This window comes from Eumetopias jubatus, unplaced genomic scaffold (assembly GCF_037043125.1).
Source record: "Eumetopias jubatus isolate StellerSeaLion01/CBP00866 unplaced genomic scaffold, mEumJub1_p1.0 scaffold_4, whole genome shotgun sequence".
Classification (NCBI taxonomy): domain Eukaryota; kingdom Metazoa; phylum Chordata; class Mammalia; order Carnivora; family Otariidae; genus Eumetopias; species Eumetopias jubatus.
The window spans coordinates 15,374,473-15,402,045 of NW_028274810.1; the positions used below are offsets into that span (position 1 = coordinate 15,374,473).

At 46.9% G+C, this 27,573-nt stretch overlaps 1 protein-coding gene across 3 annotated transcripts in view; it reads left to right on the top strand.

Annotated features, from left to right (window-relative positions):
• SORT1 (sortilin 1) overlaps nucleotides 1–27,563 on the top strand; it is a 63,592-nt gene extending 36,029 nt beyond the window's left edge. The window contains exons 7-20 of one of the 3 annotated variants that reach the window (XM_028101925.2): nucleotides 2,479–2,528; nucleotides 3,600–3,730; nucleotides 6,385–6,529; nucleotides 7,502–7,657; nucleotides 9,335–9,441; nucleotides 12,915–13,017; nucleotides 13,340–13,508; nucleotides 14,086–14,276; nucleotides 16,428–16,617; nucleotides 20,044–20,160; nucleotides 20,768–20,876; nucleotides 22,281–22,387; nucleotides 22,676–22,799; nucleotides 23,017–27,563. In XM_028101925.2, coding sequence (XP_027957726.2) covers nucleotides 2,479–2,528; nucleotides 3,600–3,730; nucleotides 6,385–6,529; nucleotides 7,502–7,657; nucleotides 9,335–9,441; nucleotides 12,915–13,017; nucleotides 13,340–13,508; nucleotides 14,086–14,276; nucleotides 16,428–16,617; nucleotides 20,044–20,160; nucleotides 20,768–20,876; nucleotides 22,281–22,387; nucleotides 22,676–22,799; nucleotides 23,017–23,031 — 1,714 coding nt within the window. In that variant the 3' untranslated portion in view covers nucleotides 23,032–27,563. The other 2 variants (XM_028101926.2, XM_028101927.2) reach the window with 2 other exon arrangements.
• The last annotated feature ends 10 nt before the right edge of the window (nucleotides 27,564–27,573 follow it).

The window sequence follows — 27,573 nt, forward strand, 5'->3', positions numbered from 1 at the left end:
ACTGAGTAGCTGCTGCCTGCAAAGGTTTATTCTCCATAAATAGTGACATCAGTTGGAATAGCATAAAATACAGCTTCGATTTGGGGACTTATGTACTTCTCTGTGCCCAGATTTATATTCCCCCACCTAGAGATCCATTTCAGTTGTGTGGAACGTAGCAAGGAATCAGGAAGAAAGCCTAGAGAGCTTCCAGAACTTCGGAGTCACCCTGTCTGTGCACCAAAACTCCTTCGCTTCTCTTGGTGGGACCACCCGCCCCCGCCCCCCAACACACACCCAGGGCCTGCTTAAGATGATGCAGTGGAAGAGCTCTTTCTTGGGAGTCAGGTCACTTTCATTCGAAACTGGCTAGTCAGTGGCTTAACCTCTCTGGGCTTTAGTGTTTCCCTTTTATGAAAGGAGATTTATTGGGGGAGTTTGGGGGATGGTGGAGCAAGAATTGAATTAAAAACCTTCATACCACCAAAATTTTAATTATGCTCACACCCTTGTTTAGAGCCTGCCTCTTCTTTCTCTTTGACAAATTTCAGCAAATTTGTGAAGGTAGTTTCCCTGTGGATAGCAGGTTGGTGCCCGAGGTGGGGGCTGTGAGTGCTAACAAGCAGCACACGCCAGTGTGAGAAGCCACTGTGGGGAGCTGCACGGAGGTGGGGGCGATGACAGGATGGCGTGCTTTAGTGCGGGCTCAGTAACTTCCGGTGGGAGTGCTGTGTTACAGTGCTGTATGCTTGGTGTTCATGAGCGTGACCCTTAGTCCCAGGGAAGAATCTAATATTTAATGTCCTCTAATGTCAGGGAGATGTGTGATAGAGACATTGCCAAATATGTCTCCTGAAATTAAAATATTTAAAAAATATTGCTCAAAGTGGCCTTTTCCCAGATACTGCTGATAAAATGAGGTCCGTGCAGCCCCACTGTGGTACACAGGCTACGTCAGCATTTGGTCTGTGTGTTTTCACGAATTGTGTTTGTGCCTTATATGGTTTTATCAGGAAGGAAGTCATTTTTAAAGGAACTAAGTTAAGAAGTTGCTTCACTCTTGATGGACCTAAAGTATATAGGGTGTGTTCAAGAAGACTATAGTAAATTTTGGTCATTACAACTCACCTTGATGTGTGTATATCAGATCACCACAGTGTGCACTCTGAATGGTATTTGTCGGTTATACCTCAATAAAACCAAAAGAAACAAACCGAAAACTCATCTTTAAAATGGAACGTTTAGGGATGTCTGGCTGGCTCAGTTGGTAGAGCGTGCAACTCTTGATCTCAGGGTCATGGGTTTGAGCCCCACGTTGGGTGTAGAGATTACTTAAAAAATTTTAAAAATCTTTAAAAAAAAAACCCTAAAAATTTATTTTTAAATGGTATTTTATTTTGTATCCCCTATAATATTATTTACTTTTGTAACTCGTTTCTTTGATTAGTGTCTAAATATAAGATAACTGGACTTCTGATAACTGTTTACTCACCCTTTAGAGTTTTGGTTTCTAGGAATTGACAGCCTGAAGTGCTGAAAAAACGTGCTCAGACCCCGCACCTTGTGCTGGTACTAATCCATAAGTACTGTCAGGGTCTGACCCTACTTTCCTGCAAACTCCATTTCCAAGGTAGAATTTAAATAATTCAACCTCTGACCTAGCTGTCTATTCGAGATGAAAGAACTAAATTATTTAGCACATGCAAAGCACTGAACTAGGTTCTGAGGGGAGACAACAAAGCATAAAACTTCATACCTGTCCTGAGGAACCCAATAATGTAGTAGGAGAGAGAAGGCATACACTGTTGGATTAAAATAATTAAATAGGAGACAAAGGAGTGCCGAGCAGCTGGTACAGAACGGCCCAGTGCTCTAGAACAAGGTTTCTCAACCTTGGCACTAATGACTGGACAATTCTTTATTGTGGGGGAGTTGTCCTCTGCATTGTAGGATGTTTAGCAGCATCCCTGGTCTCTACCCACTAGATATTAGTAACAACTCCCTGTCCCCCAGTTGTGACAACCAGAAGTGTCCCCTGGGAGGTAAAATCACCCCCGGTTGAGAATCACTGCTCTAGACGTTTGCAGCAAAGAAGCTTTCCAGTTGGAGTGCCAGGAAAAGTTTCATTGAAGAGCTAGATTTTAAGCTGGAGCCTAAAGATTGTGAGGGTAAGATTTGCTTACAGGAGAGAAAAAAGCATTTTAAGCCAGAAACAGGAACAGCAAATGCAAGAGGCAGATTTGGAGAGTGTAAACAGACCAGTCTGACCAGCTGGAAGCGTTCACGTGAAGAAGTAGTAGACTGGGGGAAATCCTGGCGCTGAGCTGGGGGCACCTTGACCAGTGTGGCTGGGAGAGTTAGCCGTATAGCATCCCAGAAGGCCGTTTCGCCTGGTGCCTATGGATGGAGCTTATCATTAGTAGCCTTGTTTGGAGCTTTGTGACTGTGTTTGACAGTAGTCTTGAACCGTGTCTTTTCTCTGTCTTTGCCTCTCTGTAGGGGATCAGAAAACACCATCTTCTTTACCACCTATGCGAACGGCTCCTGCAGTAAGTATATTTTAGTTCCAAATAAGAGTGTCCTGTTGTCTGTTCACAGTAGAATGTTCTGGGTTGTAAGAGGTAGAAACATCAAAGATCCTTCTATTCTCCTGTAATTTTTTTTTAAAGATTTTATTCAGTTTTTTGACAGAGAAAGACACAGTGAGAGAAGGAACACAAGCAGGGGGAGTGAGAGAGGAAGAAGTGGGCTTCCTGCGGAGCAGGGAGCCTGATGTAGGGCTCGATTCCAGGACCCTAGCCAGGATCATGACCTGGGCCAAAGGCAGACGCTTAACGACTGAGCCACCCAGGCGCCCCTCTCCTGTAATTTTAATAGCTAAGATAACTGTCAAGGATTTTTAAAATTTTGAAAGTACTGAGCCTAGATCAAATGAAAACGTAAGCTATACCCAGAGGCAGTGTACTTAAATTTAGCAATGTATTTGCATAAAGTAAATACTAGGCTACAAACAATAACAAGTTGAAATGCATGGTGATTTCTGCAAAAGAGCATGGAGGTTGTGTTTGTGTTGGTGGTGGTTGTTGGCTTTCCAATCCGTGGCACCGTTTCAAAGCAGAAAGCATGGTCTTTCACATTTATTCATTCCATTTTTTTCATCCATTGATCTGCACACCTGCAGTAGTATGCCAGTCACTGTCCTAAGGATGGAGGGAGCAAGACACCCAAGGCCTTCTCTCATGGGGCTTGAATTGCTATAGGGCTATTAGAGGATTAGCAAGAAAACCAAAAACTCCAACGAGACTACTTAAAATAGAAAAAGATAAGTGTGGTGAAGAAAGCAAAACAGGATGCTGGGGCTGTGACATGTTTGTGCAACACTGTATCTGAATTACGTAAACTCTGTCATTCTGTCCATTGCAAAACCCACATGTATAAAAATAAAACCCAAATGGGAATTCCCTGTGTCTAATGCCGTGTCATTTTACATTGTCACTTGATTAACAAGCATAGGATTAAAAATCCTTTAGCTATAAAATCAAGAACACTCTAAAACAGTTGTTTTGAACTGGAGGTTCACCAGTATGTGAAATTTTAATTAATATTTTGTCTTGTTTAAGAAGCTGACCTTGGGGCTCTGGAATTATGGAGAACATCAGACTTGGGGAAAAGCTTCAAAACCATTGGTGTGAAAATCTACTCATTTGGTCTTGGGGGACGTTTCCTTTTTGCCTCTGTGATGGCTGATAAGGTGAGTGTTGCCTCTTTTGGAGGTTCTGAAATTTCTGTAAATATGTCTTAAATGGACACTTTTTACTACTAGTACTGGCAGAATTTCTTGCCTTTTTGCAGCATTTAGTATCACTAACATTTGGAGGTGATTCTAGAGGCTGATCGATTCTTCTGGGCTACTCGGCACATCAGCCTGTTGTCACCACATGAATACCCATAGCCCCAGTGTTTGGACTTTACTCAGACACCTGAAAAAAAGCAGTCCACTTGCTCATTATCCAATAATGACAATAGAAATAGATAACATTAATTAAGTACCTGCTATATTCTAGGTACTGTTCTAGGCCCCAGGAATATAGCATTGAACAAAACAGATAAATGTCCTGCTCTCAGAGCTTATATTTAAATATGGAATTAGACAGATACTAAACTAATAAATGTGACATTATAATACTGGGTAGTGATTAAAGCTATGAAGAAATCTATAACGGAGTAAGGAAATAGAATGTGCTAGGAACTGGAGCAGTCCTGTTTTAGATAAGGTGGCTTGGATGGGCTGAGACCCAACTGAAGTGAAAGCATATGTTCTGTGTACATCTGGGCTGAAGGAACAGTAAGCACAAAGACCCTCAGATTGGAACATGCTGGAAATATTGAAGAAAAGTGAGAAGAGCAGCATGGCTGGAGCACAGAGCAGCGTGGTCCAAAGAGGGGGAGCCAGTGGTCAGATCAGACAAGACCTTTATAGGCCAAGACCTTGGCTTTTATTCATGTGTTGGGAAGCTGTGAAAGGTTGTGAGCAGGGGAATGGCATAAGTTGGCTTCTGTTTTGACAGAGTAGGTAGGTGCAGAATAGCCTGACAGGGAGCAGGAATGGAAGCACCAAGAGCAGCTAAGAGGCCATGGCAGCAGTGAGAGATGGTAGGTTGTTAACACGGTTGAGGGAAGAAGTGGTAAGATCGTGGATATATTGTTAACGTATCGCCAGTAGGATTTGCTGATGAATTAGTTGTGGTTTGTGAAGGAATGAGAGGAACCAAAGATAACTTTAGAATCTTTGCCCTGAGCAACTGGTTGAATGGTGGTACCATTTCCTGAGATGGCAAGAGAACTAAGTTTGTAGGAGGAAAATCAAGAATTCAGTTTTGGGTATGACATGCCCACTGGATATCTAAGTGGAAATGTAGAGTAACATTTGGGTATATGAGTCTCCCCACATTATATGGTATATGAAGCTGTGTGACTAGCTGATATCTTCTGGAGGACTGAGCACGTGCTGGAGCACCCCAGCGACACTGGAGGGTTGGAAAGAGATGGGAATCCAGCACAGAAGATGGAGGGAGGGAGGTGGGGAATCAGACAGGGATGCCCTGAAAGCCAAGTGGAGAAAGTGTCTCAAGAAGGAGGAGTGATCAGCTGTGTGAAACTCAACTGAGATGCAGAATTAAAGGAGTCCTGACAATGATCCACTGGAGTTGGTGAAGTGGAGGTGGCTGGTGACCTTGACAAGGGCAGTTTCTTCAGAGAACTGGGGTTAGCAGGCTGATTACAGTGGGTTCAGAGAGAACGGGAGTGGAGATGGGGAAGTAGACATAGTAACTACACATAACTCCCTTGAGCAGTTGCACAAAATCCTGCCAGCAACCCTGGGAGCAGATCATCTTGACTCAATTTGTATCTGAGGAAATTGAGTAACTTGCCTAGGGTCACCCAGAGATAGAAGCGTGGTGGGAATCAGACTGCCTGACTACAGAGGTGGCCTCCTGCGGTGTGTACCGCCACTGTCTACAAAATCAGCATCCTACTGTGCGCTGCTGAATTCTCGTTCTTACCTGTAAAGGTGAAAGTAAAACTTGAAAGTAAACTTCTAGGTATGAGCTAGAGAAGTTAAGTCAAATGCACTTGTCACTGAACTTAAAGAGTATTTAACATTAGGAGGTGCGGGGACTGATTCTTGTGCCCTGGCCAACTGTGTCTAGTAGGTACTTTAAGCTATTTATCAGAGAGGAGGTGTTAATTGCCTCCTTAGCAGACTCCTTTTAGCAGATAAAAACCCCCTGGTCAGCTCCCTTATATTGGCCACGTCCCAGGCTGTGCACGTGACCTTCGTTATGGCTGTTCACAGACACTTCCTTTAAAGAGGAGACGTGTCACATCTCAACTTCCCTGTGATCTCCCAAGCATGGGTTTCATCTCCCATTTCTTAGACTCTTAATTATCTAATTCTTTGGATTATGCCAGGACTTTCTCAAAGGGACCAAACTTTTGTGCAACAGTCATCATTTTGAGAATTATCTGAGCAAGCATATGCCAGTGGCTATAAAGCCAGACCAGTGATGGCCCCATGGTACCCTTAGCTCTATTGAAGGAAATGGGAATGTCAGAGGTTGGGAAGATTATATCCTACAGGGCCATACCGGAATGAAGAAGCCAAAGAGGAAGCCAAGATAGCCTTACTTACAATAGAATGGATTGTTCTGAGGCCTGGAACTTTGCCAGGGGTTAGAAATTGCTTTAGTAATTGGTACTGGGACCTGTCAATTATAACAGTTGTACCTAGTGAGGAAATGGATAATGATACTCATAATTATGAATAATAATGTTCCTATTCATGTCCCTGCACAGGGCATCTTGGCAGAAAATTAAAAAGATAAATATTGACATTTGTTCCAGGATGCAACAAGAAGGATTCATGTGTCAACAGATCAAGGGGACACATGGAGCATGGCCCAGCTACCTTCTGTGGGGCAGGAACAATTCTATTCTATTCTAGCAGCTAATGATGACATGGTGTTCATGCATGTAGATGAACCCGGAGGTAAGAGCTTTTTTAGTGGCCCACCCTTGAATGCATAGAGATGGAAGCTTCACGTTTGACTTCGAGCTTGCTTCTTACATGTTGACTTTTTCTCTGACCCCTAGGTATGTGTGTCCTACTGAATACACAGTCTTACAGATAATATGTAGTCTCTGTTAAGAAGGCCCCTTGTTTTGACTCTATAGTATGGTTTATGTGTGTGTCTACATAAACCTTTGAGCAGTGCTGCTCAAAGGATAATCAGAGGACTGATACTGGTTTGCAAACTTTTTGTTACCAAGTAAGCGCAGAAAGCAATAGCAAGCACTGAGAAACTCCTCTAGCCACTTGACAAAGTAACTTTATATCTGTTGAATCTAATCATTAAAAAGTTGTGGATTATATTTTTTTGTATATCAGGCTTCTTATGATTAATTTTTATTATATTTTACAAATGATCAGTTTGTGCCATAATAGAAATTTAAAAATTGGTCCTTTACCAGGGCATTTGCCTGGCTCAGTCATAGCGACATGAGACTCTTGATGTTGGGGTTGTGAGTTCGAGCCCCACACTGGGTATAGAGATTACTTAAATAAATAAAACTTAAAAAAAATTGATCCTTCACCACAGATAGTTTGAAAAGCATTGTTCTGGAATATAAAGATTTAGAGATATGTATGATACGAATCTAAATGCATTGCCTCTGCCACCAGAATATATCTGGGAAGGTCTTCTCTGTAGCATCTGATTAATCCATCCAACAAATAGCATCTGCCATACTCCAGGCACCAAGCTGGGTGCTGGAATTAAAGGTGGACATGAAAATCACGAGTATCAAACCGTGATTAATTCTCAGGTCTGCATCTACATCATGAAGAGAGACCATTGGCTAATGTCTGCAGTCAGTCAGTCAGTCATGCGTATGGTTAGACTGTTGTTTTCTCTCTGTTCCCTCCCTGGACTTAGTGTTTTTGTGTATTTGCCTGTTTCAGATACCGGATTTGGCACAATATTTACCTCAGACGATCGAGGTGTTGTCTATTCCAAGTCCTTAGACCGACATCTGTACACCACCACAGGGGGTGAGACAGACTTCACCAATGTGACCTCCCTCCGTGGGGTCTACATAACAAGTGTGCTCTCAGAAGGTGAGTCTGGGCACGGCTGTGCTTCAGCTGAAAATGTTGTGAGTTGAGGTTTGTGGGGAGAATAATGGTCCTGTCCCCCCAGTAATGTTGCTTTCCTAGCCTACAAGCCTATCCATGTAAATTCTGGCTCGCTCTTTCTTTTACATAAGTTATGGTAAATAGAACTAAAAAAAAAACAAAAACAAAGCAACAGCAGGTAAAAAGAAAGACTTTTTGGGTTCTATGTTGTTTAGAATAAGTGTTAAATTAAAAAAAATAAGTTTTCTATATTGGGAGGTTCAGGGCTAGAGGAATGAGCCTGAGTTTGAACCACTACCTGCTTTTCTCCTTGTAGAGGACACAACTGTAGCCAGCCAGCATTTCTCTTGTGTTCTACTCAGTGGTTCTGCAGAGCTCATCTTTGCTAAGGCCCAGTTATACAAATAAACACGTCACCCTAAAGTACAAAAAGGCTCTTAAGGTTTTGTTTAAATATGTATTTATTTTTTGGTAGGAGGTGGGGGTTGTTTGTTTTTATTTGTGAAGATCTTGCAATGGTCTGCAAGGTCCTAAGCAATATTGGCCCCCATTTCCTCCCTGACCTCAGCTCCTACCTCTTTCCCCTCTGCTTACTGCATTCTGGTCACTCCAGCCCTCTGCACTCACACGTGGTTTAGAGATTTGCAGGCACTGTTCTCTGTTTCCCCGGAGAGCTGCAAGGCTAACGCCATGCCCCTTCCCGTCTGTGCTCATATGTTGCTTTCTGACTAGAACCCGCCCTGGCTATCCCATTGGAAACTTGTCTGGCGTGCCCCGCGTCACCCCTCCCCGCCTCACGGACACACTCAGCCTCTCTTTAGGTGGGCAGGTTTTTCCCATAGCACTTACTGTCTCACATACTATATAATTTACCTATTTACAGCATCTGGTGTTTGTCCCTGCTAGGATGTATATTTCCCAAAGTTTTTTTTTCTGTTTTGTTCACTGATAGAGTCCCAAAGGCTTTCAACAGTTTTCATAGTAGGCACACAATAGATGTTTATTGACTAAATGAATTGCCCTTCATTTGCTTTCTTGTTTGATTTTCCTTGGACATCTCAAAACATATTGTCTCTGAATTTAAACCTGCAATAGTTTATGTCATTGAAAATAGAACAGGGAAGAAACATGTAGAAAAAAGAAAAGAAAAATTATAAGAGAGATCAGATACAGAGTAGTGGAGAGACAAAAACTAGGAATTACTACGTCAGACTTACACACATATATTCAAATCACATTCAAATCTTGAGAGTCCCTAAAACAAGCCTGGTATCCTGGCCTTATCTGAGGGGAGAATGGGATGCCTTCCCATTGTAGATTTTACTTCCAAAGCAAGCAAGCAAGCAAGCAAGCAAGGAGAATGGACATCAGCCTGTGTGTGTTGGTGAGGAGATAAAAGGTATCTTTTCAAGAGTATCAGTCTAGATGATTTCTGCTATCAGCTGGGTCCTGTTGAGGTGGGAAGCCTTCCTCAAATATCACGGAGTGCTGCTCAGTTACTTACCAACACTGAGCCGTTTCGTTGGATGTTACAAGCTTGTAGGACTCCAGACTTCCAATGGTGTTATATTGTCTCAGGAGAGAGATATGCAATGAGAAACTGAACTTAATAGGGTGTTTCCAGTGTATCAGACTTAATATCATTCTTTCCCCATTCAGATAATTCTATCCAGACTATGATCACTTTTGACCAAGGAGGAAGATGGAAGCACCTGAGGAAGCCTGAAAACAGTGAATGCGATGCTACAGCAAAAAACAAGAATGAGGTTTGTGTCCTATGTGTTAGGAGCAAGGCAGCGGTTCCATTCTGCTCTGATCGGTGCCAGGTCTCTGAATAACGGTTTCATAATGTGATTAGGGTCCACAGCTACAAGTGGAAAGTTTGGAAATGAGAGTAATGAAAGGAACTTAGAATGCAGGGAAGGGAACTGCAAAGAAAAGCCCAAAATACTATGGATTATTTGTCTTTTAAAGAAAAACAAAACTAAAGGCTAAAATTTTGTGTCTTATTAAACTGCTGAATGCAGAGTAGAAGGTGGGCCTGTGATCATTTAGGAGTCAGCATGGCGGCCCTGAGACCTTAGGAATTCTACACGAAGTCATAGGCCGGCCCTTCATGAGCAGCGCAAAGCTGCGCGGGCCACAAACAGACAGACGAGAGCTTGGCCTTCTCTTCGCCGCTGCCTGGGCTCCACACAGCCCGCAGGCGTGGATGGTGACGCTGCGCTGTGAAAGCCGGAGCTGACCCTTCTGAGGAGAGGCTAAGAATAGAGATACAAAGGCATTGCTCCAGGAGATCCCAGATTCCAGGAGGGATGGGTCTTGACAGGCAAGAAAAAAAGAAAAGAGAAACAAGCTTTGTGTCTGGCTCCTGCGGAATTTGAGCGGAGCTGGGGGAAACCCTGGGAGTTTTCTTCAAAAAGTGACAGTGTTGGTGGTTCCCGAGGTCTCCTCAGAATACCTGTGGTGGATAGGCACTCTGCTGTTGTAGGCGGGATTTTGGTTTCCAGAACCTCAAACAGTGTGAGGTAGTGTACCTGTACCCCCCACCCCGCAACGCTCTTTCTCCCTGCTCTGTACTCGGAAGTGCTGTGAGCCTCTCTCCCCTCTCCTTTCTCCCCGTCCCTCTGCTCTGGCGTCCCCTTTAGCCTGGCCACTCTCACACTCCCGTGCCTCTCCTCCTCAGTACGCTTCAGGGTTCCCCTTTGCCTGTGAATAAAGTCTTTGCCTCAGACCTGGTGAATGAAGGTCCTCTCCTCCCTGTCAGGATCTCTCCTGCCTTTTCATTGTCATTGTCCTTCTTATCACCAGTATTTTCCTCATCGTAGCCCTCTGCTGCCCCCTGAACACCCTGCATGCACCCCTGCCGCTTGGCCTTGCCCATGAGATTCCTGGGGAAATTGTGGCTGATTTTCCCACCCCGGAGTCATTAGAATCAGTGGAAATCCTGACCATCCTCCATGCCCATCTTCAGTTAGAATTAACCCTTCGGGGCGCCTGGGTGGCTCAGTCGGTTAAGTGTCTGCCTTCAGCTCAGGTCACGATCCCAGCGTCCTGGGATTGAGCCCCATGTCAGGCTTCTTGCTCAGCGGGGAGTCTGCTTCTCCCTCTTACCCTCCCGCCTCTCGTGTTCTCTCTCTCATTCTCTCTCTCTCTCAAATAAATAAGATCTTTTTAAAAAATAGAATTAATCCTTCCTCTTCATTTCACCAGTAGTTTGCTTGAACCTCTTTTTTATTGCAGTAAAATACATAACAGGAAGCTTTTATCCAAAGCAGACCTCTTTTTAAAGCATTAACTTTCGGGGCACCTGGGTGGCTCAGTTGGTTAAGCGACTGCCTTTGGCTCAGGTCATGGTCCCAGGGTTCTGGGATCGAGCCCCGCATCGGGGAGCCTGCTTCTCCCTCTCCCACTCCCCCTATTTGTGTTCCTTCTCTCACTGTCTCTCTCTCTTTCTGTCAAATAAATAAATAAAATCTTTAAAAAAAAAAGTATTAACTTTCATTGTTCTTTATAGCTAAACTGGTTTCTCAGAGATCTCTTTCTTTTAAAAAGATTTATTTGTTTTAGAGAGAAAAAGAGTGCATGCACATGTGGGGGGAGGGGCAGAGGGAGAGAATCGTCAAGCAGACTCACTGCTGAGTGCGGAGCCCCTCCAGTGCTCTATCCCGGAACCCTGAGATCATGACCTGAGGTGAAACCAAGAGTCAGATGCTTAACTGACTTAGCTACCCAGGCACCCCTCAGAAATCTCTCTTAAAGGTGGGACTGGGTCTTACTTTGGATCACCACCACATCTTGTACAGTACCTGAAATATTTCAGGCGTTCATCAGGTTTACTTGTGTGGAATCATGCTTTAAATATTGATCAGAGGGGCGCCTAGGTGGCTCAGTCGTTAGGCGTCTGCCTTTGGCTCAGGTCATGATCCCAGGGTCCTGGGATCGAGTCCCACATCGGGCTCCTTGCTCCGCGGGAAGCCTGCTTCTCCCTCTCCCACTCCCCCTGCTTGTGTTCCCTCTCTCGCTGTGTCTCTCTCTCAAATAAATAAAATCTAAAAAAAAGTAAAAATAAAAACAAATAAATATTAATCAGAGGCTTCGGTATAATGCAGGAATAAAACAAACTAAGACATTGCACATGAGAAAATAATTGCATAATTTGCTCCCAAATATACTAATGCATTTTGGAGCCAAGAATATCCTACTGGGACTATAACTCAACAAAAAAAAACAAACCAAATTAAAAATGGTTAAAGGACTTGAATAGACATTTCTCTAAAGAAAATATACAAATGGCCAAAAAGCACATGAAACGATGTTTGACAGCACTAATTATTAAGGAAATGCAAATCAAAGGCACAGGGAGAGATCACCTCACACACACTAGAATGGCTACTACCAAAAACAAAACAAAACAAAACAAAATAACATGTATTGCTAGGGATGTGGCGAAATTAGAATTGTGCACTGTTGGTGGATATGAAAAATAGTGCAGTGACTGGAAAATAGTATGGTGGTTCCTCAAAAATTAAACTTAGAACTACCATATGATCCAGCAATCCCACTTCTGGGTGTACATCCAAAAGGATTGAAAGCAGGGTCTCGAAGAGCTATTTCTATGCCCATGTGCATAGCAACATTATCCACAAGAGCCAAAAGGTGGAAGCAACCCAAGTGTCCATTGACAGATAAATGGATAAGCCAAATGTGATATATGCGTGCAATGGAATAATATTCTGCCTTAAAAAGGCAGGAAATTCTGACACTTGCTACAACATGGATGAACCCCAAGGACATGACGCTCAGTGAAATAAGCCAGTCGTAAAAGGACCAGTATGGTTCCAGTTCTGTAAGGTACCTAGAATAGTCAAATTCATAGAAACAGAAAGGTGGAATGGTGGGTCCCATTCTGGAAGGTCTGGAGGTCAGGGAGGAGGGGGACTGGGAGATATTGGTCAACGGGTGTAGAGTTTCAGTTCTACAAGATGAAAAAGTTCTGGAGATGGATGGTGGTGATGGTGGCATAACATTGTTAATGTACTTAATCCTACTGAGCTGTACACTTAGACATGCGTGGTTAAGACGGTAAATTTTATGGTTTGTGTATTTTACCACAACTTTTTTTTTAGAGTATCCCACTGAAGTCTGGGTTCAGTTCAAAGCCTCCTTAGAAGGCTCTGTGAGATGAGTAAAAAATTACACCTTTGGTTTTAATCTAAGCTTTGGTTTCTTTTCACAGTGCAGCCTTCATATTCACGCTTCCTACAGCATCTCCCAGAAGCTAAACGTTCCAATGGCCCCACTCTCAGAGCCTAAGGCCGTCGGCATAGTCATTGCCCACGGTAAGCAGCCCTCCCCTCGTCTCCCCGAGAACCGTCAGCTGAACACACTGAGACTCGGTCGCAGCCTTGAGTCCTGTAAGAAAACCACCATACAGGACTTCTCCCATCCTTCGTAGGGTCTCTTACATGATAATGATACTTTGGGTTTTCCCTAGAGAGAGAAACATGACTTTTCCCTTTCCCAAATTTTGTGGTCCCTTTTTTCTATTACAAGAGACATGATGGGAAATCATCAGAGTAAATTCATTGAAAATTATTCTCTCGGCGGTAAATCCTGTTTCATTGCTGATTTTGGCTGATAAGATGGTGGATTGTGTTGCAGGTAGTGTAGGGGATGCCATCTCAGTGATGATCCCGGATGTGTACATATCAGATGATGGGGGTTACTCCTGGGCGAAGATGCTGGAAGGACCCCACTATTACACCATCCTGGATTCCGGAGGCATCATTGTGGCCATTGAGCACAGCAGCCGCCCTATCAATGTGATTAAGTATGCATGAGCTCTGCTCCCCCGCTCTATCGGCAGAGAGGGCAGCTGCGGGACGCTTTTTGGTTGTGGGGCGGATCCGCGGGGTGGGGGGCTGCTTACAGACCCTGATTCAGATGTGTGCGTTCTACAGAACTGTAGGGATCGTTCTTGGAGGGCTTGCAACCCACATTCAATGGCTGTGCTTTTTCTTCTGACTTCCTCTAGCAAACACTTTCCGTCACTTTTTAAAAATATTCTTCTTTCTCTCCTCAAGAATCATACAGAAGTGTTTAAGCACTTTGGATGGAAGATGACTCCTTAAGTATAAGTTATATAAAATAATTTCTGTTTGTGTATTTAGAAGCCCATTTTTTCCTGTGAAGGATCTTATGAAGGCATTTTCTTCTGTACTCTTTGAATGAATCCCTTTTACCTACCCTTTTAACTGTAGGCATTAAAAATTAATATAATCAGTCAGTAAGCTATCACCTAAATCTGAGGGTTTTCTCTGGTTTGGGACCAGACAGCTAGAGCGGTCTCCTGATACTGCCATACATGTGGATCGTCTGTCACCGTTGTCCTCTGACTGCGGTTTCAGGTTCTCCACAGACGAGGGTCAGTGCTGGCAAACCTACACGTTCACCAGGGAGCCCATCTACTTTACCGGCCTGGCCTCAGAACCTGGAGCTCGGTCCATGAATATCAGCATTTGGGGTTTCACAGAATCTTTCCTGACTCGCCAGTGGGTCTCCTACACCATTGATTTTAAAGATGTCCTTGAAAGGAACTGTGAGTACCTCCTTTGACATTTTTTTTTTAAGATTTTATTTATTTATTTGACAGACAGACACAGCGAGAGAGGGAACGCAAGCAGGGGGAGTGGGAGAGGGAGAAGCAGGCTCCTGGCTGAGCAGGGAGCCCAACGTGGGGCTCAATCCCAGGACCCTGGGATCATGACCTGAGCTGAAGGCAGACGCTTAACGACTGAGCCACCCAGGTGTCCCCCTCCTTTGATATTTTCTACCAGAAACTTATAAGCCCATTTTCCTAAGTAACCAATTCAGTTTCATTTCTTTTAGCTGGAATAAGAAACTGCATAGGAAAGAGGGTTGAAGAATGTTCCACGTGGGTAATCAGGCAGTGGAAAGGTATCAGAAATGCTACTTCCCTCTTTGGACTAGCACAAATGAGGACCACGTGTGTGATTTAAATTATTCTAGCAGCTGCATTATAGGAGTAGAAGAGGTGAAATCCACTTTAATAATAATGTAATCCTCTTAACATATCCAAAGTATTGTCATTTCAACATGTAAGCAATATTAAGAGTTATCAATGAAATATTTTGTATTTTATATTTCTCCTCTAAGACTTCAAAATCCAGTGTATATTTGACACTTACCCTTGTAGTAAATCTCAATTCAGACCAGCCATAAGTGGGTAGGGCTCTCACATAGGAGAGGGTAACTTCATACTGTCGGAGCTCTGTAACGGTTTAGGGGACTTCTTTCTGCTTGTAAGGATAATGCATGCTTGCATTTATCTAAAATTATTTTATGACATTTCAGGGGTTTTCACCCTTGATTGTAGAAGAACTGTAAAGAGAAAGATTTAGAGGAAAGCGTGTTGCAAAGAGCGTCTGACTGATTGTGTCCCTTATCAAAACGTTGAAGTGAAAAAACAACAACAACAAAAAACATTGAAGTAAGAAAGTTTTCACGCAGAGTTTTGGCTTGAGTGTCAGTCACAGGTGAGGCTCTAGAACGGCGACTGGGTAAGCATGGAGCCCACAATGACCGTTTCAGAGTTTTGTGACTTCAGGCTGGAAGGCATGTTAAAGGCACAGAAAATGGCTTCAGAAAAGGAGGTAAAAAGAATCCTAAGCAAACCCAGGCCCCAGTACCAAAGATGCTGACATTTTACTGAAAAATATGGAGGATAAAAGAGAAAACTAGAGAAAAGGTCCCCGCCCTGCGAGCTGCAGTTTCTTGTTGGTGTGCTCCGATAAAAGACTTAAGGTTTCAAGTCACTGTGGTTGAATTTAGGTCCTGTTATTCGAGTGTATGATGGGTCAGTTTCCTCAGAAGGTTAGTTCAGTGACTCCTGGAGGAAGCAGAGCACTCCGTTTGGACCTTACTTTTCTACAGGGTGTTTAAATATGATTTAATACCCAAGAGTCATTATTATCCAGATTCATTAAGTAGGCTGTAAAGGAGCTGGCTTATGAGTTTTCCCCTCGTAAGGCAGCTCTACAGTTATCCTTAAAGTTTAATGCCATTGAAAGATTTGGCAAGCACCTGCTTCTTAACAGGCTCCATGCTGGTCTTCCTATCCCAAAGGATAAAAACCTAATCCACAGTCTTTAGGCCATAGCCTTTGAGTCATTTTTCCAGGAGTGGATGATCTGACTTATGAAGCCAGACTGACTATCATCAACAGTCTACTAGAAGGCCAGTCAACTAGAGTAAAAAGTCTAGAAAGAGATGGTCTTCCCTTCTGTTTGAGGCAAGCTAACCCATGGTGAAATTGAACCCATGCTTTTGGCTAATTGGTATCTTGTCCTAAAAGGAAACCCCTGGTCGCTTACCTGTGGCAGCCCCTGCTGACCAAGAGCACAGGTGCACAAGACATGGGGAGAGCAGCCCCTCTGCTCGGAAGGAAGCTTAGAGCTGCTCCATCCAGCTGCCCGCTTTGGAACAAATAAGGTTCTTCCTAATACTCAAACGGGCGGTGAGAGGCAAAGAAGCCTCCTGTGGCATGAGGAGATGCCAACGGCCAGTAGGCGCCAAGTCCTGCAACTTTTGCCTGCAGTTCCCAAATGAAGCAGTAGCATGAGTCAGACATGCCCGTTTCCCCTCCTTGTTCTGCTTTCCGCCCGGCAGCCGCCTCGCGCGCCTGGGTGCGGGGCCAGGTGGGGACCTGGACAGCCTGTCTTCTCTTTAGGTGAGGAGAAGGACTATACCATATGGCTGGCTCACTCCGCAGACCCTGGAGATTATGGAGACGGCTGCATCTTGGGCTACAAGGAACAGTACCTGCGGCTTCGCAAGTCGTCCGTCTGCCAGAACGGTCGGGACTACGTGGTGACCAAGCAGCCGTCCGTCTGTCCCTGCTCCCTGGAGGACTTCCTCTGGTATCTGCGTCCCTCAGATCCCTGTTAGCCCCTTGGCTGTGTGGGAGGAGGTGAAAGGCAGCTGTCTTATAGGGCTTTCTGCCCCGAGGGTGGAGAGCTACTGCTTCTTACTGAGGAGATGGAGGCACAGAGAGGGGATCCAAAGTGATTAGTAATGGGACAGGTGAGCTACCACACCAGGCGGTCAGTTGTTGGACAGGGCCGGCGACAACCCCCAGGAATCCTGGCCCGACAGCAAGGGGGAGAGGTATGTAGGGAGGAAGAGAACTCAGAAACCTGGAGAGGAGGCGACAGGGCAGAGACCCCCGGGAAAGGCAGTGCAGGAGCCGGGAGGAAGCTGGACTTGCATGTGCTCACTCAACACTGACAGCCTGAGTTCAGCAGGTAGAGCACTAGGTTTCAGATTGTCTGCAAGACTGAAGGCAGGGAGTGCGGTTCTGTCCCGAGACAGGAGGGGACGTCGGGGTACTGAGGATCCAGATGTACCATCAAGGTCTAGGGGCCATCGAGGTGACTCCCTCGAGTTCAGGACCATCCGGGCTACAGGGTCAGGTGCACGGCTGGCATGGAGTTAGGTGATTGTCTAAGGGCAAGGCCGTCCCCAGGTCTCCAAGCGGGGATACTGCTTCCCGTGACAGCCAGTAATCTTATGGAACTCATTTCTTGCAAAACACACGGGCAGGAAGTAAACGTGAATCCTGGAGGATCTGGAAAAGAGTGCAGACAGACAGCGGTCGTGTCCTCTCACGTCACATTCTCTAGAACTAGGAATATGGGACTGAGCGAACCCCCAGGCTGACGGGTGTGCCCCCCCCACAGACTGTGTGGCTCACATCTGCATGTGGAATGGGCCAGGGGTGCCCCCCTCTGTGTTTCCATGGGGAATGGGATCCCTCCGACGGCTGTGGTGTCTGTCTAGGGCTAGAGCTTGTTGACACTGTGACACTCTAGTGGGCTGTCTTCGTCCTAGATGGCGCACAGACTGGGCTCTTAACTACCCAGCCTTCTGCTTTCCAGACCTGCTGTGCTTCGTCGGGGCCATGGCCATCGTACGCGGGGCTTCCTCTGCCCGGGAAGTCTTCCCACATTTCCTGCTCGGCCCCCAGGTTTGGGGGATTCCTACTTGACCTTTAGTACTTAGCTCACTTCTCCCCTCCGGAAAGGCTTCCCCAGCTTTCCCTCATCTGGGCTCCTGCAGGACGCCTGTTGCTGTGTTTTGGTTATCGTGGACAGGCTTGGTTCCGCCATTACACTGCTGACTCCTTGAGGGCATGTTACATTTGATAATCACGTAGTCGTCACGCTAGCCGCTGACATTTACGGGCGCTCACTCTGTGCCAGGCACTGTCCTGAGCCATTTACGTTTACCCCCAGTGGCCCTCTGAGATAGGGACGGTTGCCATTCCCATCTCACCAAGGGAGAAGTGAAGGCTCAGGGAGGTCATCACTCCCTTGGCCACCGCGGCTCAGCCGGAAGTGGTAGAGCTGGAACGTGCGCTGGTGGCTCGGCCCCGGAGCCTGCACGCCGTACGGCCCGTGCTTGAGAAATGTGTAGTTGTGAGTAGGAAGGGCACTTCCTCCGACAGGTGGGATCCCATACCTAAGATTTTCACCAGCACTTTCCCCCTGCTGGAGGGGTGGTGTCTTCGGCATCTTTCGTTCTCTTAGACCCTGCTCCCTACATTTTTGCCAGAACAACCCTGAAGCACGGGCAGCGTCCTTGCATCCCCCACACATTCGTTGCATACTTGCTGCACTCAGGGCAGTGCAGAGTGACAATGGAAAGTTTGTTCTTGACGCTCCTGGTCAGACGCACAGACTTAGGCTGTGAAACGGTGCCTCGGGGATTTAGCGAAGGGAAAGGCCATCCCATCGGGAGCTGAAAGGAGGTGGCTCAGAGAAGGCTTTGTGGAGGCGGTAACATTTGAGCTGAGCGCTAGGACTTGACCTTGCACATCTGGGAAGAAACAAGTCGTTAGAGCCAGTGGACCTGTGCAAGCGCAAATATCCGCCAGCATGCTCAGGAAGGGTGTGCTGGGAGATAGGCCGTGAGGGGAAGTCGCAGTGGTCACGATAAAGAAGCGAGCAGGGTACAGATGGGGCAGGCCCAGGCTGACTTTTCAGCTTAGATAATGGAAGGAAGGTAGCGCCGTGGACAGACACAGGGCAATTATGGGAGAGCCTGGCTTGAAAGAGAATACGTGATGTGTTTTGAATGCTTTATTTATTTGAGATTCTGTCAGCAGACTTAGGTGGTGACATCCAGCAGGTATTTGGAAATATAGGATCACAGCTCAAGAGAGGTACAACCTGGAAGTTTTAGCTGCAACAAATAGTTAGGCTCACGAAGGGAGAGCAGATAGAGGGCGAGAGAACCAACCGCAGACGGGGGCAAGGGTCTGCGTTTCCAGGTTAGGAAGGTGGAGGCGCAGGCCGCGCGGAGAGAAGCAGACGAGCGCGGCTTTGCAGGGCGTGGGCAGGCGCGGGCGGTGTGTCAGGGGCCACAGCACAGGCCGGGCTGCAGAGGGCTCCCTAAGGTTGCGGGACTAGCGCGTCCCAGGGCCCTCAGGCATTTGTCTCCAACGTCGTAGGGGGGTTGAAGCCAAAATGCACAGAATAAAAAGTAAACGAGTATAACAGAACGAGTACAAAATATACAAAATACTCTTTTAAGAAGTTTGGCCAGTGAAGAAGAGGGAGAAGGAAGAGCGTATACCCAGGGTAAGGAGCAGCCGCAGGTGAGTGGGCCTGGCGGTCCCTCCGCACGGGCCCTGGGCAGTCAGAGGGCTGGGCCAAGGATGCTCACGCAGGGGGTCAGCCTTGGAGAGGAGGCAGCGTGGTACTTCTTGGGGGAAGCAGAGGAAGGAGAGCCGATGGGAAGCACTGTGGAGAGATGGGATCGGATGGAGGGCAGGACAGGCATTCACACTGGAGACAAGGATCATCTAAGAAGCTAAGAGGGACAGAAATGGGGCAGGTAGGAAAGATTTGACATACACCCTAGGGTACGCCACCAGAGAACATAACAGTGAGTGAGTGGAAGGTAAATAAAAAGATGACTAAGCCCCGTGGGTTCAGATCTGTCCCCGGTGCCCCTGTTTCTCAGTGTCTTAGTTCTCAGCGCGCGAGTCCCCACCCTGCTGCAGTCGGTCCCTTCCTGGAGCCGCTGCTGTCTGGGCAGGGCTCCTTGCTACCGAGTCCCAAGTCCACCGGCCCTGCTTCATAAGCCCCTGGTCCCCCAGTTAAGCCTTCTCCATGTCTGTCCTCCTAAGTGGACCTTCGTTACAGATGACACTGAGCTGCTTCTGTGCGACCAAAGACTAGAATGTTAATCTGCCACTGCCGCCCCACATAAAACCTTCATTACTAGTCACTTCACTGTCTTTCAGCAACTCTGAAAGATACTTTATTTGCTGACTCTTACAGTGATTTTGGCTACTTCCGTCCAGAAAATGACTCCAAATGTGTGGAACAGCCAGAACTGAAGGGCCACGATCTGGAATTTTGTCTGTACGGCAGAGAGGAGCACCTGACAACAAATGGGTGAGGCAGCTCTCCTCCTGAATCGAGACGGGCGTGTCCTCACCGTGCAGAGTGAGCCCCCACTCACAGCGCCCCACACCTCCATGCAAGCAGTCTTCTAGAGCATGCTAGGAAAATACTGTCTAACAGAACTTTCTGTGGCGCTGGAAATGCCCTCTCATCTGCTGTGTCTGATATGGTAGCCACTACCCTGTGTGGCAACTGAGGCACTGAACTAATTTTACTTAGTTTAAATGTAAGTAGCCACTGTATTAGGCAGTGCTGCTCTGGAGGGGACACAGTGCCCCCCCCCCCACAAATACTCTCCCCTCCCATTTTTGTACCACGCGTTAATGTGCTTTCTTTGGGTCACTGTTCTTTGGCCCCATCTCTTAAGGCAGAAAGGTAGGCATGCCTCTGCAGCAAGGCCAGGGGTTGCTTGGTCTGTTCAAGGCCTGGAACTACACAAACATCCCCAGAACATTCCTGTGGCTCTCCCCTCAGGCTGAAAGGTGGTGGAAGTTTGAGAAGCTTTTCTGCAGCTTTTCAAATCTTGTTTTCAGGAACGAGGCAAGAATCCAGGAGTACATCCTAATGGTCTGATAACAAATTGTCTCTGCCTTTTCAGGTACCGAAAAATTCCAGGAGACAGATGCCAAGGTGGTGTGAATCCAGTCCGAGAAGTAAAAGACTTGAAAAAGAAATGCACAAGCAACTTTTTGAGTCCTGAAAAGCAGGTATGCTAAAGTAGACCTGGTTCAGGTACCAGTGGGATTTTGTGTTCTGCCAGGCACAAAGGGACAGCATTAAGGATTTTATGACTGAATACAAAGTGGCCAAACTACTTCGGGCAGGCTTCGCTGTGCACAGGAAACCACTGGGATGGAGGATGGGTCACACGCGATGATAAACTCCCTACTAAAAACTTTTTCATTGGGGAAACAAAGTAGAATTCCATAAAATTGTTTCGAATCTTGGGAGCATTGGGTTGAGGACATTTCTGGAGCTGAGAGTCATTTACGGAAAAGACTTGAAGTCGGGCGGTTAAGGGTGGGAAGAGAGGAGCCTGGGGCCATCGTTTAGGTGGGCTCTGGCCTGAGTCACGCCGACTGCATTCCTACTGGACAACTGAACTATGATAGCAGTGGGTTTGTGATGTGGGAGCAAGTTACGGGGCTGATTACAGCTCTGTAGTACTGAACTGTCTGGTGAGGATGTAGAAAATGGTGAAGAGGAAACCTCTTGATAAAGAAGCACTGGACCAGCAGTGTGATTGGGGCAGTCAGCTGTGGGCCCCAGTCTCCTAATCCATAAAATGGGAGCTGGACCATCTGCTGTCCTCTCCTCTCTGGCCTTCTAAGGGATGAGGGCCTGACATGGGCGGGATTAGGAAGGTAGCGGGAGCAGAATGTGTGGGTGTGTGTCCTTGTCAGAGGGCAAGTTCCCTCTTCTCTGCACCCGACCCTGCACTCCTGGTGGCTGTCCTCAGAATGTGTGTGTGTGTGACTGCACAGGACTCCCGCACCCAGGGACACAGCGTGTCCCAGAACCCAGCTCTGCCTCCTCTTGGATTCATTGAAAACACGCACTCCCTATCTCCCACCCTGCAGCAGGTTAGGTCCCACTCCAACAATGATATGAAAAGACTTATTTGTAAAAACATGCCAGAAATTAAGTAAAAACAAGTGTCTTTGTGTTGCATGATGTCCTGCCTGATCCGGCTTTGGCCCAGCTCCTTCCCAGGTGCTGGCCCTGTTCCAGATTCGTTCAGCCCACTGTTCTCATGCTCTCCCTTTCCTGCTGTGCCCCTAAGTGCTCCACAACTCCACACGGCTAGCAGAAAACAGCCTCAATTGCTTTTTGACCTAGGTCTCTGCCGAGGCTCCCAGGGTAACCCGGACAATAGAGCCCCTGAGTTTGGACCATTCTGGCAGCTTTGGGGCAGCCAACATTCTGGTTCCCCTCTGCTATCGGTGATGCACTCCTGGTAGCACTGAGACAGTCCGTTGAGGGGCCTGGGAAAGCACGAGGGGCCTGGAGACTGCAGACCATTCACTGAGAAACCAGGGGAAGGAGCAGCCTCATGGAGCTCAGTCCTAGAAGGTGCACACCTGAAATTGTCTGTGTTTTAATTTGTCGAGAACTCCAAGTCAAACTCTGTTCCAATCATCCTGGCCACCGTGGGATTGATGCTGGTCACAGTCGTAGCAGGGGTGCTCATTGTGAAGAAGTACGTCTGTGGCGGAAGGTAAGGAGCGTGAAAGTCGATCAGAGGTACTGAATTCCAGCCACAGAGTCAGCCCAGGGCGTGTGGTTGAGTCGGCCCCCTTAGCAAAAACTTCCTAGTTGAAGCGATGTTCCTGAAGCATCGGGCCCAGAACTTCTCAGAGCTTCTATCTGCCACATGCCAACTATGGGCTGTGCTTCCTGTGTGCGGGCCTCATGCTGTGAGTGTATACAACTCAGAAAACCCACAGTCTTGTCAGAAACGCATCCCCGCTCGCCGCGTGAGGGTCACGGAGGTTTCCCTCCCCAGGTTCCTGGTGCATCGCTACTCCGTGCTGCAGCAGCACGCAGAGGCCAACGGTGTGGACGGTGTGGATGCCCTGGACACGCCCTCCCGCACTCATAAGAGTGGTTATCACGACGACTCAGATGAGGTGAGACCATTTCTTCTGGAGGGGTGCTCCAGAAGTACAAGAAAAGAGTGTTTCTTTTCCTGTTCGTAATCAAGATCCGATTGAGGCGGAGGAGGGTGTGAGCCAGGAGCAGGCACTTAATGACTGTAAGAGTTGGCCAGCCCGGAAACCAGGTCATAACTTTCAAAAGAGGAATTTTTTAGTGTGCAAATAATATGGTCTCTGTTTCTCTTCCCAGGACCTCCTGGAATAGCTCCTCAAAGGAGCTGGGACCGAGCACAGATGATGGAACCGCAGTACCTCTCACACGCCCGACTTGGGGGAATAAATTTCCCGTTGCGAGGGACCCAGCTCTGTTTCTGCTGCTTCCACCAAAGCCAAAAGGATCTGCGCTAAAGAAATGCAGGGGGGGTGGGGACCCTAAACACTCTCACGATTGGCTCTGAGAAGGGGGGGGATACTAAATTCTTTAATTTTTTATTTCAAGTTCTGTCTTTTTGCAAAGTATGGGTTCTTTTGGTTTTGTTTTTGTTTAGTAAGGGAAATGAAATGGGATTGGAAGGGAACTTTTCACTAACCGCCCCCCCCTTGCATGTTTTGCATGGCGCCTTCCCCCAGGGCCCCAGGGCACCTGCCAACCCCAACATCAGCTCTCACAAAGTACTCGGTGCTGTCCCCGGGCTCTGCTGGCGATGCGAAGCAGCCGCTGAGAGGGACTCGACAGGGACTCGGGGCTGCAATGACTGGCCTGGCCTGGCGGCCTTTCCGCGGCCAGGGCCAGCCCTGCCCTGAGAACGCTGCACGCCAGCCCCCTCACACATACGCCACCTTTGCTTGCTTGCTTTTTGGGGGACCATAGACCACAGTGGTGTCTCTTCCCCTCCACCTCTGTTTAATTAGGCAATACCCTTGTTAATTGCCCTTTGGCAACTGACTTAACCATGTGCTTCCAAGACACTAAATCAGGAAAACTTAAAGGGCAATATTTTTAACTTGGGGCAGGAAGAAGGGAGCAGCAGGGACTTGACTAGATTTAGCAACTATTAAAGGACAAATTCTTGCTTCTTCCAAGATCTTTCCAGCCGTGCTTCATGTTTGTGCCAGTGGACTTGCTCAAGGACAGGGTTAGGGCTTGCCCTGGATGTCTGCCCAGGCTGAGTGGTCTCTCTGCTGGAGCCAAGGGAGGGTGCCCGTGGTGGCCCCTGAGGACCGAACATCACAGTCTTCCATGTCCTCTGCCACCTGTGGGCACAGTGGTGAATCCTTAGGACGGCCGCTTACTTGCTTGCTTCCCCTTGGACTGCTGTTGCACGCCGAGCCAGGACTAGACATGTTTTCAGATTTATAGGCTGTTTTTTAAAAATCAGGATTTTATTACCAGGCTCTCCTCCTCACCCATTTTTCCCAGCTTGGCCAAGGAATTTGTTGGCATGAAACTTTTGGCGGAACCAACTGAAAACACACGTCCAGTGTAGGTGATGTTTTACATGATGCATTAAGTTCATACTTTAAATTTAAGGAAGTCTTCCATTGGACATTCTTTCAAGTCAACAACAGAATGTGGTGAGGTCGATTTTTGGGGGGCCACACAGTAATGGAAAGCTACAATAATTCGTTTTAATACAGCTTGAACATTTGCTATCCAGGAATATAGTATAGTACATTTTTGGTCTTAGCATCCCTACTGTGCTGGCCACAGATTCTCCCAGTGATTATGATTGGGACATTCTTTGGTAACTGCCATTTTGCTGCTAGTTCATTTTATGGTGATAAAGTCATGAAAAAGTAAACGTGCCAAATCAACTTTTGTCAGAATGCGTGAGCAGATGGCTGCGTTCTCTCCTCCCCAGAATGGATTAAGCAGCAGCAGGGAAAGTGGGAGAGGGGGTGGATGGAGAAGGTTAGAGACTTCAAAGCTTGCAGCAGAACTAAATGAGTCAGGGAGCTTCAGTTGGGAAATAAAGCTAGGACAGTTTTTGTGAAGAGAATTCGTATTTGTTCGAGCCAGAGAGCACTGGTCTTTTGGGAAAAAGACCATTTTCCCGAAAGTGCTCATTCATTTGGCAGAGTTTTTAAATTTAAAAAAATTCCAAAGATAGACCAGCTCACAGATGATAAAGCCTCAGTCTTTCTCCTGGACACCCTCACCTCCTGCCCAAAGTGATTTTGATGCCCAGCCAAGACCCACTTTTGCTGCACTCCTTCTCCCGGGGTAGATGTGCCCGTATGTGGTCATTCTCTGATTTGTTTTAGGATGCAGGAAAGTTAATCTTCTTCTCTAATAAGGTGAGAGCGCTGTGCTTCTAAGGGTATCTGGGATTTCTGTAGAACTTGGCAGTTTTCCGAGCACTTTCTCTTGGCATTATGTCCCTGGAAACTTACAACATTCTCGATGAGACTTTCTCTTTGAAGGCAGGGGTTTGTCATCCCCATTTTTCAGGAGACGGAGCTGAGGTATAAAAAGTGAGTAAATTGTCCAGGTCCCTGTGTGCATCGTGAGCAGTGCTGGTCGGCTGTCTTCAGAGCTTTTCAACGTTTTTATGCGTGCAGGTGCTGCGGGCCTGGAGCAGGCAGGGCTCCTTGCGTACGGAGGCCTCGCTGTCCTTTAGGATAGGGGTCGGTGGCATCTCTGTGGGAGCAGTAGGGAGCACCTCTTTGCCACTGTGGTAAACAGAAAATTTTATTCTCCTTTTTTTTCATGGCTGAAAAAGAAAAATTAATGGTAATTTTGAATATGTGTTTAGAAACTGCCCCTCTCCTGGTTGCAGGAGTGAGCTCTCCCTTGATGAGCCACCCTTCTCCCTTCTTGTTTTCTCGTCCCCGTCTGGCTTGCTGGCTGGCTCGGTTGTTTGGAGGACTGCTAACAAGCCTGGCTTCCCCACTTCATTGGCTAGTTAGTTTCCTGTCTCTGCCCGCTCACTCACAAACGTACGCCCTCAACCGGAGAGTATAACCACCTAAATCCATGACAGCTTCGAAGAGAAAACAATCTTTAATTTGTCCTACTGACGTTAGGTTAGGAGCCTTATCTTTGAAAGTAAAGTGTAGCTTATCATTGTATAAAACCTCAGGCTTGATGGTAGGAGAAGAGACGATTTCTGGAGGTCTTAGCGATAGGATTGAGCGTTGTACGATACGTTGGACATAGCCGTCTACAGTGATCTGAGCTTTTAGATCCAGGCAGAGAACTCACCATCCCTCACCTGTGACAGGCGTCTTGGACCTACAGGGGCTTTCGGTTTTTAACGACTCTAGAGGCCAGGGGTACATGCACCTGGGCTGGTATTTGAATGGGGGCACCACTTAGGAGAAGAAAAACGTCTGGAGGGTTCTGGCTATTCTAAGCTGGGCTCAGGAGATTGAATAGATTAGCTATAACTGAAATTTAGAATTTGACATCTGCCTCTGAGTAGGCTTTCCGGTGTATACCTCTCTAATTCCTGGGTTTGCCTCTGGGCCTCTCCATGCCCAAGCTGGCCTTTCGTTCCTGACACCTTAGTACCAGGCTGGCCAGCTCCAGCCCCTGCGCTGGCTCTCTAAACCACAGCTGGTTCTCCCGTGGCCTTGGTCACAGGGCCAGGATACAGAGAGGAGTGCAGGGTGGCGGGGCTGGCCGAAGTTTCAGTCAGTTCTCTATGTTCTAGGCCAATCCTCCAAGTAGAGAGGTCTTTTTATCCTTCGGGAGAGCCCTAAAGAACCCTGCCTCTATATGCAGTGGTTTGGAGCTCTTCCTGCTCATTGTTGGTACATCCTCCTCGCCCCATATGAAGCCTGGATACTTGGAACTGCTAAAATCGGAGATTCAGCTTTTCAACTTTGCTACTTATCTGGCCTCAAGCAGGGAGGTAAACATGGACTTAAATGTCCTTTGAACCAAACCAAAGTGTAAGATGTGCCGCATGACAGAGTGCTAGGGAGGGCCAGACCTTCAGCGCTGGCCTTCAGCAGGTGCCAGACATTCTGTTTCATCTGCCACCCGTGTGCCCAGCAGCTCTGGGAGCACCGCCCTGCCTGAGCAGCGCCGGGCCTTGCACTCATGGAGGCCAACTGACAGAGCAGGAGCATGTTGATTCCTTGGTTATGTTGCATTATAACAGTAAGAGTCAGAACATTAATTTGAAACTGTCTTCAACAACTTGCTGTATGCATTTTTTCACACCAGTACATTCTTAAGCATCCTTGTTTATATAGAATAACATAAACTAATCTGTACCTTTATATATATATGTACATATATACATGTATAATCTGTATAGTGTACATGTTAATGATTTATTGATATGTCCCAAATCTTTCATGCAGCCCTCATCCTCCGCATGCCCTCGGTTTGTGGTCGGGTGACTTGAATGTTCCCCGAGGATCCTGCCCACCTCCCGTGTTTGGACGTCTAGGGAAGGAGGGTTTTGGTCGTACCCTCATCCTCATGCACAGAAATGCTCAGGGTCCCCATGTGCCTGTTGTTCAGCCCTCTCTTGTCTCTCGTTCCCTTTCTGAGCATGTGGTCCCTCCCTGCCCTGTAACTTCTCTGCCCCTCCCCCAGCTGTGGGACAGCTGCCTTCCTACTGAAGTGTAAAGCAGTACTAACATCATTACTGCATGTGCGCTAAAAACCCAAGTCTTCTGTTCCCCTGGGACAGAACATTGCATGTGGGGTGGGATAATCAAGTTTCAGTGACCCATGTCAGTTACACAACAAAGCCAGATCCCATAGCAAAATTCCACAAAATGGAAATCAAACTTAAATTTCTTTATTAGCATTGTGTAAATAAATCTGGATGTGTTTAACTTTGTACTG